At 37.2% G+C, this 17,921-nt stretch overlaps 1 protein-coding gene across 2 annotated transcripts in view; it reads left to right on the top strand.

Annotated features, from left to right (window-relative positions):
• Positions 1-17,921, top strand: part of phf24 (PHD finger protein 24) — a 49,645-nt gene that overhangs the window by 23,866 nt on the left and 7,858 nt on the right. For both annotated transcript variants that reach the window (XM_074691083.1, XM_074691084.1), the window contains exons 3-6: positions 919-1,104; positions 9,380-9,458; positions 11,177-11,379; positions 13,643-13,809. In XM_074691083.1, coding sequence (XP_074547184.1) covers positions 919-1,104; positions 9,380-9,458; positions 11,177-11,379; positions 13,643-13,809 — 635 coding nt within the window. The remainder of the gene's footprint in view (positions 1-918; positions 1,105-9,379; positions 9,459-11,176; positions 11,380-13,642; positions 13,810-17,921) is intronic.

The following is a 17,921-nucleotide window of genomic DNA, read 5'->3' as shown; positions in this document are numbered from 1 at the left end:
AACAGGACTCCTTCCATCAAATTCAGCATGAACGTGCAATGAATCCTGGGAGATATGAGGCTAAAGCCCCCTACACACAATATGTAGGTGTTGATTCAGTCTCCGCAGCTATTCTCCTCCAAACGATGTCTTTGTAATTGTTGTTTTTGTAGTTTTTTATTTCTTTTGTCGTAAAGAAACAGGTACGGGGACATGAACACGATCAATGTTAAATGTTTTGGTATGTGACTTGTCAACACCGAGCGTTTTGATTGGTCGGATGTGTGCACATTGCTAGCAAAACTTTGGAAAAATCAACCTAGGATTTGAAAAAGTAAAAGCTGCACGAAAGAATGTAGCTTGTGTGAAAGCTTGCATTGAAAAACAGAAGGTTAAAAAAAAAAAAAAAAACGTATAGATACAACATAGATAGATATAACAGAATCTGTCCTTCTTGGTGCCTGGAAAAGAGGCCGGATTCGTCGGCTGCATGTGTCAGTTTTTAGGATTTATCCAGGGAAGGTGACATCTCAACTTTTTTCTAACCCAGCTTTCAAAAAAGACTCAAATGACGGATTCAAATTTGAAAGAAAAAGATTTTTGAACAAAAACTCACAGTCAACAATAAAAAAAAAATCTTGATACTTTGATACAACATTTTTTTCTCCTTCCCCTAATTTTTATATTGAAACAAGAAGTTTCATTTAGCAGTTTGGCTGTAGATGGTTCAGCAGAGAAGTTTATGAAACAATGAACTTGTTGGGCAAAGGTAAAATGTTAGCCTACATGTCAGAGACCCTCAGACCAAAGATGGAGCGATGCCTCGTCTTCCTGTCACCCAGAGATTTGACGGCGCTCAGAGAGAGCAGGGATTTTTTTTTGTGACTAAGATCCTCTTCCAGTGACATAATCTGACCCACGTCTCTGTTTGTGCCTCAGCCACCGAGCGATGAAATGTGCGACGTGTGTGAGGTGTGGACGGCCGACGACCTGTACCCCTGCAGGATCTGCACCCGGGTTTTCCACGACGGCTGCCTGAGGGAGCTGGGCTACCTGCGCGCCGAGGCCCTGCAGGAGATGAGAGACACGGCTCACACCGTCACCGGATGGAGCTGCTACTATTGTGTAAGTCCCCACAGCTCCCTGGCACCGCCGTGAATGTGAATGATATGCAAAAATATACAGCATGTAGGTTTAGCATTCAGCAAATCCAGCCCCTGCACTGGATCCACCATTTTTATCACCACGCTGCTCTGTTCCTCACCAGCAGCTAACATATTTCTGCTTTCTTCACTGAGTTATCAAACTCAACAAACAGGTTTTTGTGAAATCACCTGATGACACCTTAATCTAATGCCTGCTTTACTGACAGTTTCCTCTTACAGCCAGCAGTCCTGGGAGTCCTGATAAGATTTCCTTTAAAGTTTCACAGAGACAACCTTTGTAAGAAGACGTCAGTCACTCTGAGCAGACAGCCGCAGAGCTACCTGTGAGCGATCTGTCAGACACAGCGCCGTTTATCCCTTCAGACATCAGATATCAAACAGAGAGGCGTTTTTCTGTAAAAACACATTTCATGCCCTGAAAATGCACAGACGTGGAGGGAGTGTTTCCTTTCTTCACTTTAGAAAACATGATTTGACAGGAAATGCACAGGTAGAGCTAACGTCGTTAACAGTAGCTCTGCTTCCTTCGACTGTCAGTAATTAGCATTAGCCTCATCAACCATCTCCACCTGATTGGATTAGCCGGTGAGAATTCCTGTAGAAGCAGGTGAAAGTTTCTCTCAGGTTAATGATGATTACAGGAATTATTTCTACCTGAAAATTACTCTCGTTAGAATTGTTCCTTTATCTGTTGAGAGAGCCGTCACAACTTGGCTGAAACTGTTCCCTCAGAAACCCGTTAAAGGCTACAGCAACGTTGGATGATTAAAGACACTGACACTAAATAAAATCCTGTGTTAACATTTAGTTGAACTAAATCTTCATCCCATCTGTCAATAAATCCTGCCACTGCTCTACTTCACCTCCTACAACATCAACAGCCCACCAACTTTCCATGCACCTGTGGCTAACCTCAAGTTTTACAGCCCTGGGAAGATAACTACATCTACAAAAAGACTAATCTGGAAGAAAATACAGATTTTAATTCTGTGTGGATGGATTCATTTCACTGACAACGTGACAACTTAATGTACATGATTGATATGTGGGAAAACATGAGCATGCGAAAAAAAAAGAGTTTGCCAAAATGTTAGAAATATGTTATCAGATTCAAGGATTCTTGGCAAATTTTTGCAAATTTTTGAAGTTTCATTTTCTTTTTTTGATATTTTAGAATCGTTTAAAATCACAATTTTTTTTATTATTATTTATACTTTTTTTTTTCAATTTAAACTTTTTATTGTTTTTGCAGATTAACTTAATCTCCATTTTCTTCAAACATTTGCAATTTTTTGAAATTTCAGTTTTTGGGGTATGTTTGAAAAAAAAACGTGTAATAACTTTTTTAAATCATTTGCATTTTTAGCAATCTTAACTTATTTTTTGGGTTAACCCTTTATAATTTTTGCAATATTTTGAGATTTCAAAATTTTGTAGGGTATTTTTGAAAAAGTTAACAAGTTTTTTTGAACTAACGAATTTTTGCAACTTTTTATCATTTTTTGATTTATACAAATTTTTGAAATTTAGAAACTTTTGTATTGTTTTTACACATTAACCGGATTTCCATTTTTTTCAAGTTTTTTCAAATTTTTGGATATTTCAGTTTTTGTGTTTTTTTTTTTAAATTTTCAACTTTTCGATTTTTTGCAATTTTTGCATTTCTTTTAATTTTCCATTAATATATATATATATATATATATATATATATATATATATATATATATATATATATATATATATATATATATATATATATATATATATATAAACAAAGAAACATACACATGACATGTTGTTTGATAAATTCAAACATTTCTTTTAGATTATGTTCGCTTGATTTTCCTTTGTCAAGAATTTTATATATTTTTAGTTTTTGTTGTAAAGATAAAGTCAAATCTTTTGTCCTGAATAACTTTAATCCAGCTGAGCTGAGGAAAAATGGCGCCTATTGAAAGTAAAGGTTGAAGACCCTGGATCTAGTGTCTCGAAGTGGTTATAGTGTTATTCTGAGCTGTTTGGAACCTTGCCGTAGTTATGAAGCCAGCCATGAGCCTGCACCTAACTTTACCTTCAAGTATTTCAACATTTTGAGTTTTCAGTATTTTTAAAGTAACTGTGATATGTTTCTGAGACAAAGTTGAAATTTTATTCTGAAACTGAAGTTATACCAATGTATGCTAACTGGTAGCATATCAATGCAATTTCCCATATACATTAGCATCAAGCTAGCACTATTTTGTTTATGACATTTTTGGTAAATAAGGAGATTCATACCATGTTGGATGTGTTGAATATGAATCTCCTGTGAGAGAGTGATGTTCATTTCTTTGTGTTGTTAGTTCTTTAGTGAAACTAGTTCTTCGGTCAGTGACGCCTCATTTGGTGACTGTGGCCGTACTGGAGGCAGAAAGCAATCTGCTCTAATCCAGGCGTAAACAGCTGAAGAGAGCTTTTTCTGAGAGCACTTCAGAGTGGAGTGGGATCTGGGAGCTGGGAGCTGGGAGCTGGAGCTGGGAGCTGGGCCGTCTTTGCTGACCCTGTGAAGCAGAATCACTTGCCAAATCGGTGGGGGGTGCTTTTTCACACAATCTAACAGAGGACGCTGAAGGGTGCTCTGTCTGCAGCTGGCTTTCTTCAGCGTGTGAGGGGACTGAGGGTGGAAGGACACATCTCAGAAATGTGAATTCAGTCCAGGTTTTGTTAGCATACATCAGTCAGCTGTTACCAATCCCCCTCTGTGGACCTGACATTTAATTTCACACACACTGTGGGGACTGCTGCCGACTGATGGACTGGGTTTCCTTTAAAGACGGTTTACAGTCAGCCTTCAGGGCAGGCTGTGGCTCAGTGATGAATCACACAAAAGAAAGGTTGGTGAACAGGAAGTGACCCGTCTTTACATCACCCCTCTTATAGAGGGTCGTAGAGCTCCTTCAGGGCGCAGATCTCAGGATCAAACTCAGGTCAGAGCAAAGGAAGCGTGTAGATCACAGGCGACATGTGAGTGACATGACACAGGACAATCACACCCGCTGAGCACTATTTCTGTTCACGATGGTCAGCGTGAGTTCAGACTTCTCTCCTCTCTTCCTCTTTTGTTGGAAGGTTTTTCTATCGAGCTGCTGAAAAGGCTTATCAGAGCAGAAACAGAGCTCGCCGTGACAAACAGGCGACAGGAACATGAAGGGAGCTGCAGCTGCTGGTTGTTCATTCTGTTTCACGTCCAAACTTCTTTTTGTGTCACTTCACCTGAGTTTTAACATCACATATTCTTCACAGACCTTACTGTCAGTCTGGAAGCTTTGAAACTGATAAAAAGTCTAAATTTGTCTCATTAAAATCTATTTTAAAACATAATAAATGCTGTTTTCTTCCTGAACAGGACGGTCTGAAGTTTCTATTTATACAAACTGACAGAAGAAGATCAGAAAGTCTTATTTTACGTACTCCCTGAGGGCCTTTTTGAGTCACAAAGACATTTTTTTCCCCAGATGCTGCTGAGAGCTTTTGTACAAACTCTTCAGTCCCTTTTTAGAGATCTATTTTTGATACAACAATGTAATAATTATAGCATCTGCTCCAGATGGCCAGTTTCACTGCTCTGCAGTTTGTATCAGTTAGGATCAGTGTGACGCTGCTGTGGATTTTAAATGCTCAGAAATAATGAAGCGAGAGTTTTTTGTGGGTTTATTGTGCTCTGTTTTTATTCTTGGTGTTAGATCAACTTAACTTTAAGTTTGACAGCCATACAGGAGTAAACTTAGTTTCACTGTATCAGGAACAGACGGTGACATCGCTGAGACTACGTCTGTGTTTTTTACAGTCTTTGACAAGGGTGTTCAACCTGCGGCCCTGGAGCCTGATGTGGTCTTTGACACCTTTGCAGTGGCTCCTTGTAGCTTTAAAAAATGTCTTCAAGAGGATATAAATGCTTGATACGTACTGTCCACTTTTAAAATGTGTCTTAAAACCCGTTTTTATTCTTTGGCTTTTAACTCCGGCGAGACTTAAGTTTCTTTGCCTGGTCTTATTCTCTTTTATTTTCTTTTATTCTCTTTTACTTGCTCTTTTTATTTACTTTTATTGTTTTTACAATGTTTTTCTTTTGTCTGTTTTTACTTACCTGTTTTTATCATTGTATTTTGATCTACCTGTACAGCACTTTGTCTACAGCCGTGGTTGGTTTTAAAAGTGCTCTATGAATAAAGCCGGTACGGTATGGTATGGTATGGTATGGTACTACATTATAAAAAAAATAATAAAACATGATGAGCTGAGCGGAATTCTGTAATCAAATTCAGGTACTCTTTCAGAAACTTTAAATTTTTGAAAATTTATTTTACTTCAACTTTTAAAATATTTTGCACATTTTTAAAATTAAAATTTTTCTGAATATATTTAAAGTTCACATTAAAAAAAGAAATTGGATTTTTTGTTATTATTTCTACTTTATTTAAATTTTCAAAAAAATTATTTACTTTTTTTTGAAAATGTGCAATTTTTTGAAATTTAAAAATTATTTAAATATTTTGCAATTTTTGGAAATTCCAATTCTTTTTGAGATTCATGTTTTTACAAATTTATTTTACTTCAACTTTTAAAAAATATTTTGCAAATTTTTAAAATTAGAATTTTTCTAAATATATTTTAAGTTAACATTTAAAAGAAAGAAAATGTTTTTTTTATATTTCAACTTTTATTTAAATTTTCAAAAAAAATGATTTCCTTTTTTTGAAAATGTGCAAATTTTTTAAATTTAAAAATTATTTTAAATATTTTGAAATTTTTGGAAATTTCAATTCTTTTTAGATTCATGTTTTTGCAAATTTTTTAATTACAAAAATTTTTGAAAGTTGTGGAAGTTTTTTAAATTTCCAAGGTTTTTTTTTTTAATTTTGCAGATTTATTAAGAAGGAAAATAAAGACATCACATGTAAAAAAAAATCATAAATTTAAAGAACTACTCATTATTCACAATCATTGTTAACTATGTTTAGAATTTTTCACCTTTGTAGTCTTTATTGTGAAGGTAAAGTAGATTTTGTGGCTCCTGAATGACTATAATCCAGGTGAGCTGAGGAAAAATTGCTCCAATGAAAGTAAAAGTTGCAGACCCCTGCTCTATGGTCTGCACCCACTATTACCATATGGTGTTCATACTGTTTAGTTTGGTTGCTTTTTCACCCCCAGTTAAACAGAATCCTCTGGACCAACAAGTGTAAAACAACCAAGGATACCGAGGTATTCCCAGGTCAGCTGAGAGATATTCCCTCCATCGTGTTTGGGGTCTCTTCCCTGATAGAAATGCCTGAAACAACTCCCCAGGAAGGCGTCTGGGAGGCATCCTCACAAATCTCCTCACCTGGCTTCTCTTGAAGCAGAGGACCAGTGGCAGGAAGCTGATTTCAGCCGCTTGTGTTTGAGTTCGAGCTTGTGACCCTAGGTGAGGGTTGGAACGTAGATTGACCGGTAAATCGAGAGCCTTGTCTTCTGGCTCAGCTCTCTCTTCACAACATCAACAACAGACCAGTTTACATCACTGCTGACTGTCACTGCCCAGATCCATCCATCAATCCCTGGGTCCATTTTCCCCTCACTCGAGAACAAGACCCCAAGATACTCTTAACACCTCAGTTTATGGGAAAGACACTCCCCTGACCTGAAGTGGGTCCACCTTTGTCTGGCTGAAAACCATGGCCTTAGACATAGAGATGCTGATCTTCATCCCCAGTTTGAGCTGGAGGTCAGGGTTCGATGAGGCCAGTAGGGCCTACACTTCCTCCGCCACGTGGCCATGCCTAGAAATCCTGTCCATAAACGTAATAATCAGAATCGGTGACAAAGGGCAGCTTTCACAGAGTCCAACCCTGACTGGAAATGAGTTTGACTTCTTCCCACCAAGAAACCTCTGGGACACGTCAAAAGCCTCCTTGCAGTGGTCTCGTTCTGGTCCCCTTTACTGCCCAAGCTGTAAGCCCAGCACAAAGGAATGTGGAGGAAAGGATGGTGAATTTTCTCCGATGAAAAAGCCTTTTTGTTGGCTGCTCTGTGGTGATAGCTTTCACTCTGCTGAGGCATTTTATACCCACAGTTTCACTTTGTGAAAGTGATGCTTTTCAAAAATCCAACAGAGCCCAGAGTGCACACAGGCCCACGAGTCCTTTCACTGCTGTCAGACCAGACGCAGATATATAAGCAACACTGGTTAATACTCTCGATGTTAAAATGAAGACTCTTCATTAATTTGTACATAAATTAATGTAAAAAAAGCATCAGGGGTGTTTTAGTTCGAGGGACCGGCTGGTTAATTTGACATACGCTACACGTCTTCTTCTGTAAAATCTGTGGAAAGTGGGTAAGAAGGGCGTTGGCAGACGGTGTGATCTTGATGACAGGTTGAAGAAATGCAGGACACCGTGCAGCTTGTTAGCACATATGTTCAGCTCCCAGTGGCTCCTGTAATGAGGGCATGTGCCCGTGTTTGTTAGTTAGTGAAGCTGAGGAGTGAAGTCAGAGCCGCTGTCTGGCTCATGGAGGGATTGATTTATAACTTTATTTTACTTTCCTCAGGGAGGTTGGTTCAGTCATGATGTGGTTGATGCTAATGTTTTGCAACATATTGGAAACTTGTGGAATTTTGAAATTTGGTGGGTTTTTGCCTGAGTATACTGACTGTTTGTGTATTTACTAGCAAATATAATAATATTTTTTATTTATTACGTTTTTATTTGTTTGTTTGTTTTAGAAAAAAAAGCACGAGAGGAAGGCCTTTAAGCGTTTTTTTTTTTTTTTTTAATGCAGCAGGATCTGTGGGGTCCTGAGGTGACTGGGTAGGGACTTTCACAGACCTGGTGCAGCTGTGCAAAAGACCTGGTCCCCCATAGTCCAGAGCAGGAATTTGCAGCCTTAATTTTTAAAGGAGCCATTTTGCCTCAACTCACCTGGATTAAAGTCATTCCTGAGCCACAAAACCTACTTTACTTTCACAATAAAGACAATAGAGTGTGTAAAATTCAGAGCAGTTAAAATCAAGTGAAAAGTCATCTGAAAGAAAAGGTTTTTTTTGTTTTTGTTTTTTTATTTTTTTTTTTTTTATATATATATATAATTAATTTTGCGAGAAAAAAAATTTAACAATTGCAAATAAATTTGTCATTTTTAATACATTGAAAAAATTCCCATAAAAAATCTAAATTTGCAAAAAATAAATTTAAAGAATTTAAAAATTTGCAAAAAAAAAAAATCATTTAAAGAATTTGAAATTTGCAAAAAAAAAAAAAATAGAGAATTTTGAAAGAAAAAAAATGCCAAAAAAATTGTATTTAAAAAAATTCACAAAATTGCAAAAAATTTAAGAAGTAAAAAATTTGTAGAAAAATCCACAAAAAATTGATTTCCCAAATTTGCAAAAATTTCTGAGGAGGGCATTACAGTAGTCTGGTCTCTAGGACATGAAGGCGTGGATGAGTTCTCGGTGTAAGAAACAGCGAGGGAGGGGCGGAGCCTGGCAACGCTCTTTAAGAGTAAGAAACATGATTTAGATCTGAGATTTGATGTGGTTTTCCAGTCCCACTCTGAGGTTGGTTACAACAGCAGTTGAGATGGGAATAGATTGTCCAGAGAAGGTGATGGTGGTTATGGGGGGTGACTGGACCTGGTGGGAGGGGCCAATGAGTATGGCTTCTGATTTGGAGCAGATAAGTTGAAGGTCTGATGGATTCACACAATATTTAAGATTATTTACAAAAAAACGGAACTGAACTGTTTACATCTTACAGGTATTATTGGAGCTAAATGATGACACTTACAATAATTAAACATTGATTACAAATGAGTGATTCCTTTGCTTTTTGAATTGCTGATGTCAGTACCACACGGATAAATAAAAAATGTATATTATAAATGTTGCATCATGACATACCAAGCTGCATGGCACTGTGTTCAAAGTTCTTAAAGAAAGTTAATCAGAAATCCCTTTCCTTCCTTCCTCTCTCTTCTTATGGGGCCTTTATGAACAGAGAGTGGGGTGTAAGTGCATTTCATGTGGATCTCTTTAGGAGTGAATTAGCTCAGAAAATGGATTCATGATTTAATAGCTGTAGGCAGCAGTGTCATTATGGACGTACCTTGTACAATAAGAGCACATCAAGTGAGGCAGCACTTAGGAGGAAACTGTGTGAACATGACTTGCTGAGTGTAATTCTCTGCCCTCGTGTCGCTCTGATCCTCAGGATAACCTGAATCTACTTCTGACGGAGGAGGAGATGTACAGCCTTATGGAGACGTTCAAGCAGTGCAAGATCATCCCAGGTGGGAACAGACTCTGTTATTCTGTTCAACTTTAGGATACATTCAGTAGGATATTTTTAAATCATATGGTTGTCAATATTTACTGATCAGTGAGGTCTCAACTTTGGTGCTGACTGATTTTTAAAATCTGTATAATTTGAGCCCCTTTTATAATAAAAACCAAAAAAAATGGCTAATGAGATTAGCTGTAGCTTTGTTGGCAACCCTTTATAATAACTATCATCTATAAAAGGTAAATAAGGGTTAATAGTTAACCATTTGTTGTTGTGAAATTACAGCTAATGTTTGCTCATGGTTTTGAATGCTATATTTAGTGCTAACAGTTTATTGATACACATTTATTAACTATTTACAAGCTGATTGAAAGATTGAGGATGGTAAATAAACCTATTATTAATGATTTATTAGTTTTTTTATTCTAAATGAATTTTGCAATAAAAAATTGGAATTTCAAACATTTTCAAAAGTTGCAAATAATTTTGTCATTTTTAATAAGTTGGAAAAATTCCCATTAAAATCAAATTCTGAAAAAAAGGATTTTGAAGTTTAAAAAAAATTGCACAAAAAAAATTCAAAAAAATATTTGTAATAAAAAATTTGCAATTTTTTTTTAAATTTAAGAAGTTAGAAAAAAATTGCAAAAAAAAAAATCCACAAAAATTCTAACCTTTAATAATCATTGATACAGTATTAATTAGCTATCTAGAAAATGTTTATAGATGCTTTAAATGGATTACAATCTTCAGTTCCAACATCCAATAATGTTATAAAGATTTAACATATTACAACATTGTTACAAACTATGACAAATATATATATATACATATATTTCTTTGTAATGGTTATAGATTTTTTATAAACTGTCTTAAAGTTTTTTTATTTGTTTTTGTTTTATTTTAACTACTTGGTCGTCATTTACTAACACTTTTTAAAGTTTATAGTTTATAAAGTGAAATGTTATAGTGTGTGCATCAATACACTGTTTACGTAACATGAATTACAGCATTACAAATTATGAGCGAAAAATATTAATTATACTTTCATTTAATGTTAACAGTAAATAATAGTTAACAAATGGTTAATTAACTATTTCTTTACCCTTTATAGATGATTGTTATAATAGTGTTATTGCTTTTTCTTGTAGATTGTGTTATTTAGTCTTTATTTACGTGTTGCTATTCCTTTTCCAAATTACAAATTCACTACTTCACCTGGAAATCACAAGATCGCTAACATTAGCCTGTTAGCATGCTGTTTGCAGTTAGCTTAAACCACTTCCCCATGTGCAGCCTGTCTGACTGCCTGATTTTTGTGTTTTTTATGTGTGAAATGTGAAAAATAATAATTCTTTTTGTACTCTTTGTCTTAAAAGAAAGAAGTTTGTGAAAGAAAAAGCAAAATAAATGTCATAACTCCTTTCTGCACATTGCTGCACATCTGTTTAAATCTCACATCTGTTTTCTGATCCATACAAACAGACATTTTTTTCCCTGACTATTATTTTTTAGTTCCCTCCACATTTCTCAGTCAGAGTTACAACATTATTTGTCACGCTGACTTCAGAATGCGTGGTATTATTCCACAGCTTGGACGGAGTACAATCAGTGGGAGGTGGTCCTGTCTTAGCAGAGAATGACTCACCATAAGTTAATAATATCTGGAAGACTGCTTGGTTACTAATTAAGTCTGATGTGATGAATTGTTCCTCGCTGCTGTAGAGTCGTGCCTGGTGTCAGATGAGCTGCTGCAGTACCGCCACTTTGCATCCAAGCAGCAGTTTGATAAGGACTTGACTGATGAGCAGGAAGAGGAAGTTTTGGCCCAGTTTGCAGCGTTGGACCCGGAGAAGAAGGGTCACATTGAGTGGTCAGACTTCCTCTACTTCGAGTCGCTGGCTGTGCTGAAGAAGTTTCGCACAGAGGTAAATACAGAGCATAAGAACGCCAAAACAGAGTTCACGAGGCAGCCACAAAAAGACTAACGGACTCATCCACGATGAGGTTTATCATGACATTTCTTTCTTTCTTTTCTTCTTCTGGGTTTTTCATCAGATTAACTCAACACTTGGCATGTGTATACTAGACAAACTGATGATTAAAAGTTATGAAAGGATTTTTTATAACTCAATAGGTGTGGCCACAATTGACCACCAAAGTTGATGATTTTTTCTTCAAATGTAAACGTTAAACACACAACGCCCCCTACTGTCAATAGGAATATTTGACTCTGTGATTTATCCCTTTGTTTACATTTTCTTTTAAGATATGGTTCTAGGTCTTCATAAAGCTTCACTGAACTAATCAGCTTAAGATAAATGCAAATACACCTAGCCACAAAATTCAGTCATGGCGAAAAATTTATGAATCCAGTCTTTTCATGCCAATACCTGCTCCAGTGCGCCCCCTAGTGGCTTAAATCTGCAGCCCCTCTGACTACTTTCACATACAGGCCTGAAATTTTTTGTGCATTACTATCATACCTAAACCAACAAAAAAGTCTCTTACAGCCATACTGAATTATGAACAGAAAGTTTGGAAATTGGGGTTAAATGTCCGGTTTTTGCCATTTATAGGGTTTGTATTTGGACGTACTACTCCTCTATTTTTCATTAGATTATCTCCAAACTTAGCATGGGTATTCTAGACACTTTGATGATTAAAAGCTATGTAAGGATTTTGTGTAACTTAGTGGGCGTGGCCACAGGTGACCACCAAAGTTGATGATTTTTCATCAAAATGTAAACCTTAAGCGCACAGCACCCCCTACTTTCAACAGCAAGTCATTTGTTTACATTTTCTTTTCAATTGTGCTCAGATATGGTTTTCAGGCCTTCATACAGCATCTCTCATCAGGTCATATCATATATCAGGTCATATATTAAAGTGTGTTTCTATGGCGCCACCTCAAACTCTGATATCCCACCATGGACCAGGAAGCCATTGTAGCTTCTTCATAGAAGTTCCAATCTGCTTCAAAGTTCACACACACGATCAAGGTCCAACTCCCAACATGTTTATGCTCAAAACTCAGCTACTGCAATAGCGCCACCTTCAGGGAATGTGTGGTACTGTTTTCCCTACACATTCTCCAATCTGTTACAAATTTAACACACGTGATCACAGTCCCATTTAACACTTGTATTTACTCAAGGGTGTCAAACTCAAGGCCCGCAGACCAAATGTGGCTCAACACACCATTTTATGTGGCCCACAAGAGCTTAAAAGGTCTGATTGCCTTATTATAGATTAGTCAAAAGGGTGCATTGACCATAGACTATGTTTCCCATAATGCCACCGATTATGTTACCCGCAAAGCATAACTATCCCGCCACAAGCTACATTTTATTCTGTCTTATAGTTAGTTGTGGCCTTTTGAGGGCAACTATTACGCTGATGTGGCTCTCAGTGAAAATAAGTTTGACACCCCTGATTCAGGCGATAGAAAAAGCGCCACCTACTGGACACACGTGATGTTAGGTACCACAAACACCTTCAAAAATGCTTCAAATCCTCCACATTCTTTAATGAAGGGTCATACTGACAGACTAACAGCAACCCAACGTTAAAATGAAGTCTACCATGAGTTTTAAGGGTTTTACGTGGTCTTGGTCACAATGATTGGCTCTTCAAGTTTCCCACAAGTGCAGTCATTGGATGTGACAATTTACCACCCACTTAGCTGACACTGCAGAAAGTTAGTTTCTTATAGAGTCGTCCAAACTTCAGTTTTTCAAAAATCCAGTAGGGCTGTACTTTTTCAAGAGGTAGCAAGTTTCTTTGCATCAGCTGTGTGCTTGGTGGAACTTTAGACCTGACATCCTCAGGTGGTAACTCAATTCACCTTGACAGGTAATGCAAATAACTTCTGTCTTGTTGAGAGGACCATCTGGCAGAGCTTTGAAGCTGAACCTGCAATTCAGGACCTATTTATTTCTGCTCGGGGGGATTGCTTTTGCGAGCAATCTGCAGCCTGAAGGTCATAATAACTGAAGATGTGGGTTATTTGTGCATTCAAAAGTGTTGGCGTTAAAAAAAGCTTGTGTTTGTGATGCATTCTTTTTCAATGTCTAACTTTTCAGACAGCTTGAAAAACAGCAAAACCTGACAAAATCTGGCCTGTGAGCTCCTAAGTTGGAAGCCTATTTGACTGAGCAGATAGTTATCGATCTGTTTGATTTTTCTTAGAACTCACTGGTGCGTGTGTTGACTGCCAAGGAGAGGGACACTGCACGGTCAGTGTTCAAGGGTCTAGCCCAGGATAAAGACGGAGTGATCACAAAAGCAGAATGTCGTCAGGCTCAGCAGTCCTGGTTCCACAAGCTCAACAAAGACTCTCAGTCCTGCAACGTGAGGTAAGCACAACGCGGGGGAGTCAAACATGATAGAATACCAAACAACAAATCAAGTTTTAATACTTTGATGAAACTAAAGTATTCCCTGTCTAGACTGAGAGAACAGTCAAAGCACAGCTCAGGCAGGATGTGAGGGCTGAGGATCTCATCATAATGCAAACTGCAGCTGGCAGAAGAAAAGATAGTTTCACTTTGTGGGAAATAGAGACAGTTGGAAGGAAATCTGGAGACAAGATAAAAAACTGTGTTCTCTTCTCATTACATGAACTTGGTCTTGTTGAAGAATTTCACCGTTAAAGTGCCCATTTTCGTGACACACTGCTTTACTCCTCCAATGAATCACCTTCGATTTTATCCTGGCACTCCTCTGAGTGAGCACAGATGTAGGATAAAAGCCTGTTCAGTGATGCAGTGTTTTGTTTTTCTCTGGGTGGAAACCTTCAGGAGTCAAACAAAGAGATGAACAAACTGTGGCAGGTCCACGTAAGACACCAGAATGTGTCTGCTAAACTTTTTGTCTTGATTTTAAAACATAAAAACTGAAGCTTGAATGGTTCAAACCAACCTGAAGCCTACATCTGTAGTTACCTACTGTTAGCCTATTAGCATAATAGCCTTGGTTGTATTTCAAAGCTTAAAAAAAGGAAAAATATATACATTTTATTTATATTTGTTAACTTTGAATACTGTTTCTAATTTAATGTTTATATATCTATATTATCATGTTGATCTATTTATTAAGGCCCAAGCACCCAAACTTTCCAGAGTGCCCCCTAGTGGCTTAAATCTGCAGCCCTTCTGGCTACATTAACATACAGGTCTGAAATTTTTTGTGCATAACTATCATACTTAGACCTACAAAAAAGTCTCTTACTTTTTACTGTTTTATGAACAGGAAGTTTGGAAATTTGAGTTAAATGCCCATTTTTTGCCATTTATAGGGTTCGTATTCAAACATACTACTCCTCTATTTTTCATTAGATTAACTCCAAACTTTGCATGTTCGTACTAGACACATTGATGATTAAAATCTATGTAAGGATTTTGTGTAACTCAGCAGGTGTGGCCACAGTCAATCACCAAAGTTGATGATTTTTTCGTCAAATGTAAACCTTAAACAAACCTACTGTCAACAGGAAGTCATATGTTTATCTCTGACTTTAATTGTGCTCAGATATGGTTTTCAGGCCTTCATAAAGCATCACTCATCAGGTCATATCCTGTAGTTAAAGGGTGTTTCCATGGCGCCGCCTCAAACTATGATATCTCTCCATGAACCAGGAAATCATTGTAACTCCTTTATATGGGGTCCAATCTGCTTCAAATTTCACATGCATGATCAAGGTCCAACTCTCAACATGTTAACACTCAAAACTCAGCTACTGCAATAGTGCCACCTTCTGGGAATGCGTGGCACTTTCCTCCACACTTATTAGACTCATATTCATATTCATTTGGGGGACAGGAAAAGCGCCACCTATTGGACATATGTGATGTTAAGTGGCACAAACACCTTCAAACATGCTTCAAATCATCCACGTTCTCTAATGTTCTGTAACCACCTTAGCACAGCTTGCAGCTTTAATTTTATTTTAATTCATTTGATTTAGGCACTTGTGCTATTAGGCTTGCAAAAGGATAATTTAAATGTATATAACGTATAGGCAATTATGCTAGTAGGCTAACACACACAAAAAAAAAGATGAGACAAAAGAAATAGCTGTCTTCACAGAAAGCTTCAAAACATCAGATTTACACTTCCTGGTCAGCTCTCACAGCAGCTAGCTGGGGTTTTGGTGAGGCATTAAGATGCTACAGAGCAGCAGTTTCCTTATAAAGCTGGTTAGGACCGAATACAGAGCTTCAAAAAGTGCAAGAGCAACTTTATTTTCTCGATATCTGCCAAGTTGTAAATCAAAGAAAGAGCAGTTACAGATCTGGAGTGTTTACCGTTTGGCTCAGATTGATGAATCAGCGAGTCGTTTGAAAATCCACTCTGGCAGACTCCCTTCAAGGAGGGAGGCTTTAAATCGTAGCCTGTGGCAATCAGCTAATTGCGCACAGTAGCTTTAGCTTTATCACCGCAATGAAATAAATCTCATGCAAGACTTGAATGAGTTATCGCATGAGGACTCTAATGTGCATCAAGTTGCAGAGCTTTATTAGACCAGCTGGCACACGTACATGAGAGGCACCAACGCCTGTTTCACTCTCAGTTTGAGCAGACTTTTGCTGTTGCTCACGTGTTGAAATTATGAAGCTGTTTTCTTTTCCTCACTTGAACCTCATTCGTCAGGCTCCACTGGCGGACTCTGCACGGAGCCTGTTTGTGTTTTGTTTCCAGATCAATCAAGGTGCAACGCTGAAATCGCTACTGTGTGCAGACACAATAACTTTAACAAATGTTACAGCACAGGACAGTCTGACTAAACAGCCCTGCAACACACTCTACCTTAGTGAAGCTCTTTGTTGATTCTGGATCAAAAGGGGAAACTAGATTACGCAATCTGGTGAAACTGGACCATGAAGCCCTGCCTCAAAGGATGATCCAGCTCCGCTTTGATAAAATAATACCAGACATAGAATGAAAACATAACAACCATCAAAAAGCTGTTTTTGTGGATGGTTATTGTGCTGAACTGCTTTGGACAGCTCTTGTTTTCATGGTGTCTGATGCCTGGCTTTGATTTTTGCAGATAATGCTGAAATGCTATGGAGCTATTACTGTAGCAAAATTATTAATAAAAATACATCCATAAATATGTGAACTAATCAACAAATGCGTGAGTCAGTCTACAAATGCCTAAACTGATCCACAAATGTGTAGAATGGTTTGCAGATTTGTAAGATATTTACAAATGTGTGTGCAAATCCATAAAAATGTGTACACAGATGCACAGAAACATGAAAATGTGGGTTGATGCACATATTTGTGGATTTGCACAAACATCTGTAATTTATTTGGCACATTTGCAATTCTGCAAACACATCGGTGGAACAGTTTACACATTCCTGGATCAGTTTACGCAATTGGAGTTCAGATTACAGTTTTGTGAATAGGTTTACTCATCTGTGGATCAGTTTACACAATTGTTATACAGTTTACACATTTGTTGATTAGTTTACACATTTGTGAATCAGTTAACATATTTGTAGTTCAGATTATTCATTTGTGGATCAGTTAACACATCTGTGGATCAGTTTACGCATTTGTAGTTAACAGATTTGTGAATCAGTTTTCAGATTTCTGGATCAGTTTATGCATTTGTAGTTCAGTTTAAAGATTTGTGGATCAGTTTATGCATTTGAAGTTCAGATTAAGGGTTTGTGGATAAGTTTATGCATTTTTAGCTCCGTTTAAAGATTTGTGGATCATTTTAAGCATTTGTAGTTCAGATTACAGATTTGTGGATCAGTTTACACATTTGTAGTTCACATTAAAGATATGTGAATCAGTTAATGCATTTGTAGTTCACATTAAAGGTATGTGGATCAGTTTTCGCATTTGTAGTTCAGATTTAAGGTTTGTGGATCAGTTTTCGCATTTGTAGTTCAGATTTAAGGTTTGTGGATCAGTTTTCGCATTTGTAGTTCAGATTTAAGGTTTGTGGATCAGTTTGCGCATTTGAAGTTGAGATTTAAGATTTGTGGATCAGTTTACACATTTGCAGTTCAGATTGCAGATTTGTGGATCAGTTTTTGCATTTGTAGTTCAAATTTCAGATTTGTGAACCAGTTTACACATCTGTGGCTCAGTTCACAAATTTGTGGATCAGTTTTTGCATTTGTCGTTAAGATTTCAGATTTGTGGATCAGTTTACATTTTTGGGGATCAGTTTGTGCATTTGTGGATTAGTTTACGCATTTGTAGTTCAGATTTCAGATTTGTCGATCAGTTTACATGTCTGGATCAGTTTACGCATTTGCAGTTCAGATAACGGATTCGTGGACCAGTCTACGCATATGCCGTTTAGATTACACATTTGGTGATTGGTTTACGCATTTGTAGTTCAGATTTCAGATTTGTGAACCAGTTTAAGCATATGCGGATCAGTTCACACATTAATAGTTAAGATTTTAGATTTATGAGCCAGTTTACACGTCTGGATCAG

Source organism: Halichoeres trimaculatus, unplaced genomic scaffold, assembly GCF_033239565.1.
Source record: "Halichoeres trimaculatus isolate MK-OKI-2021-1 unplaced genomic scaffold, fHalTri1.1 fHalTri1_scaffold_16, whole genome shotgun sequence".
Taxonomy (NCBI): Eukaryota; Metazoa; Chordata; class Actinopteri; order Labriformes; family Labridae; genus Halichoeres; species Halichoeres trimaculatus.
Note: the sequence above shows the minus strand (reverse complement) of the source record. Positions and strands in the feature narration are given on the sequence as shown.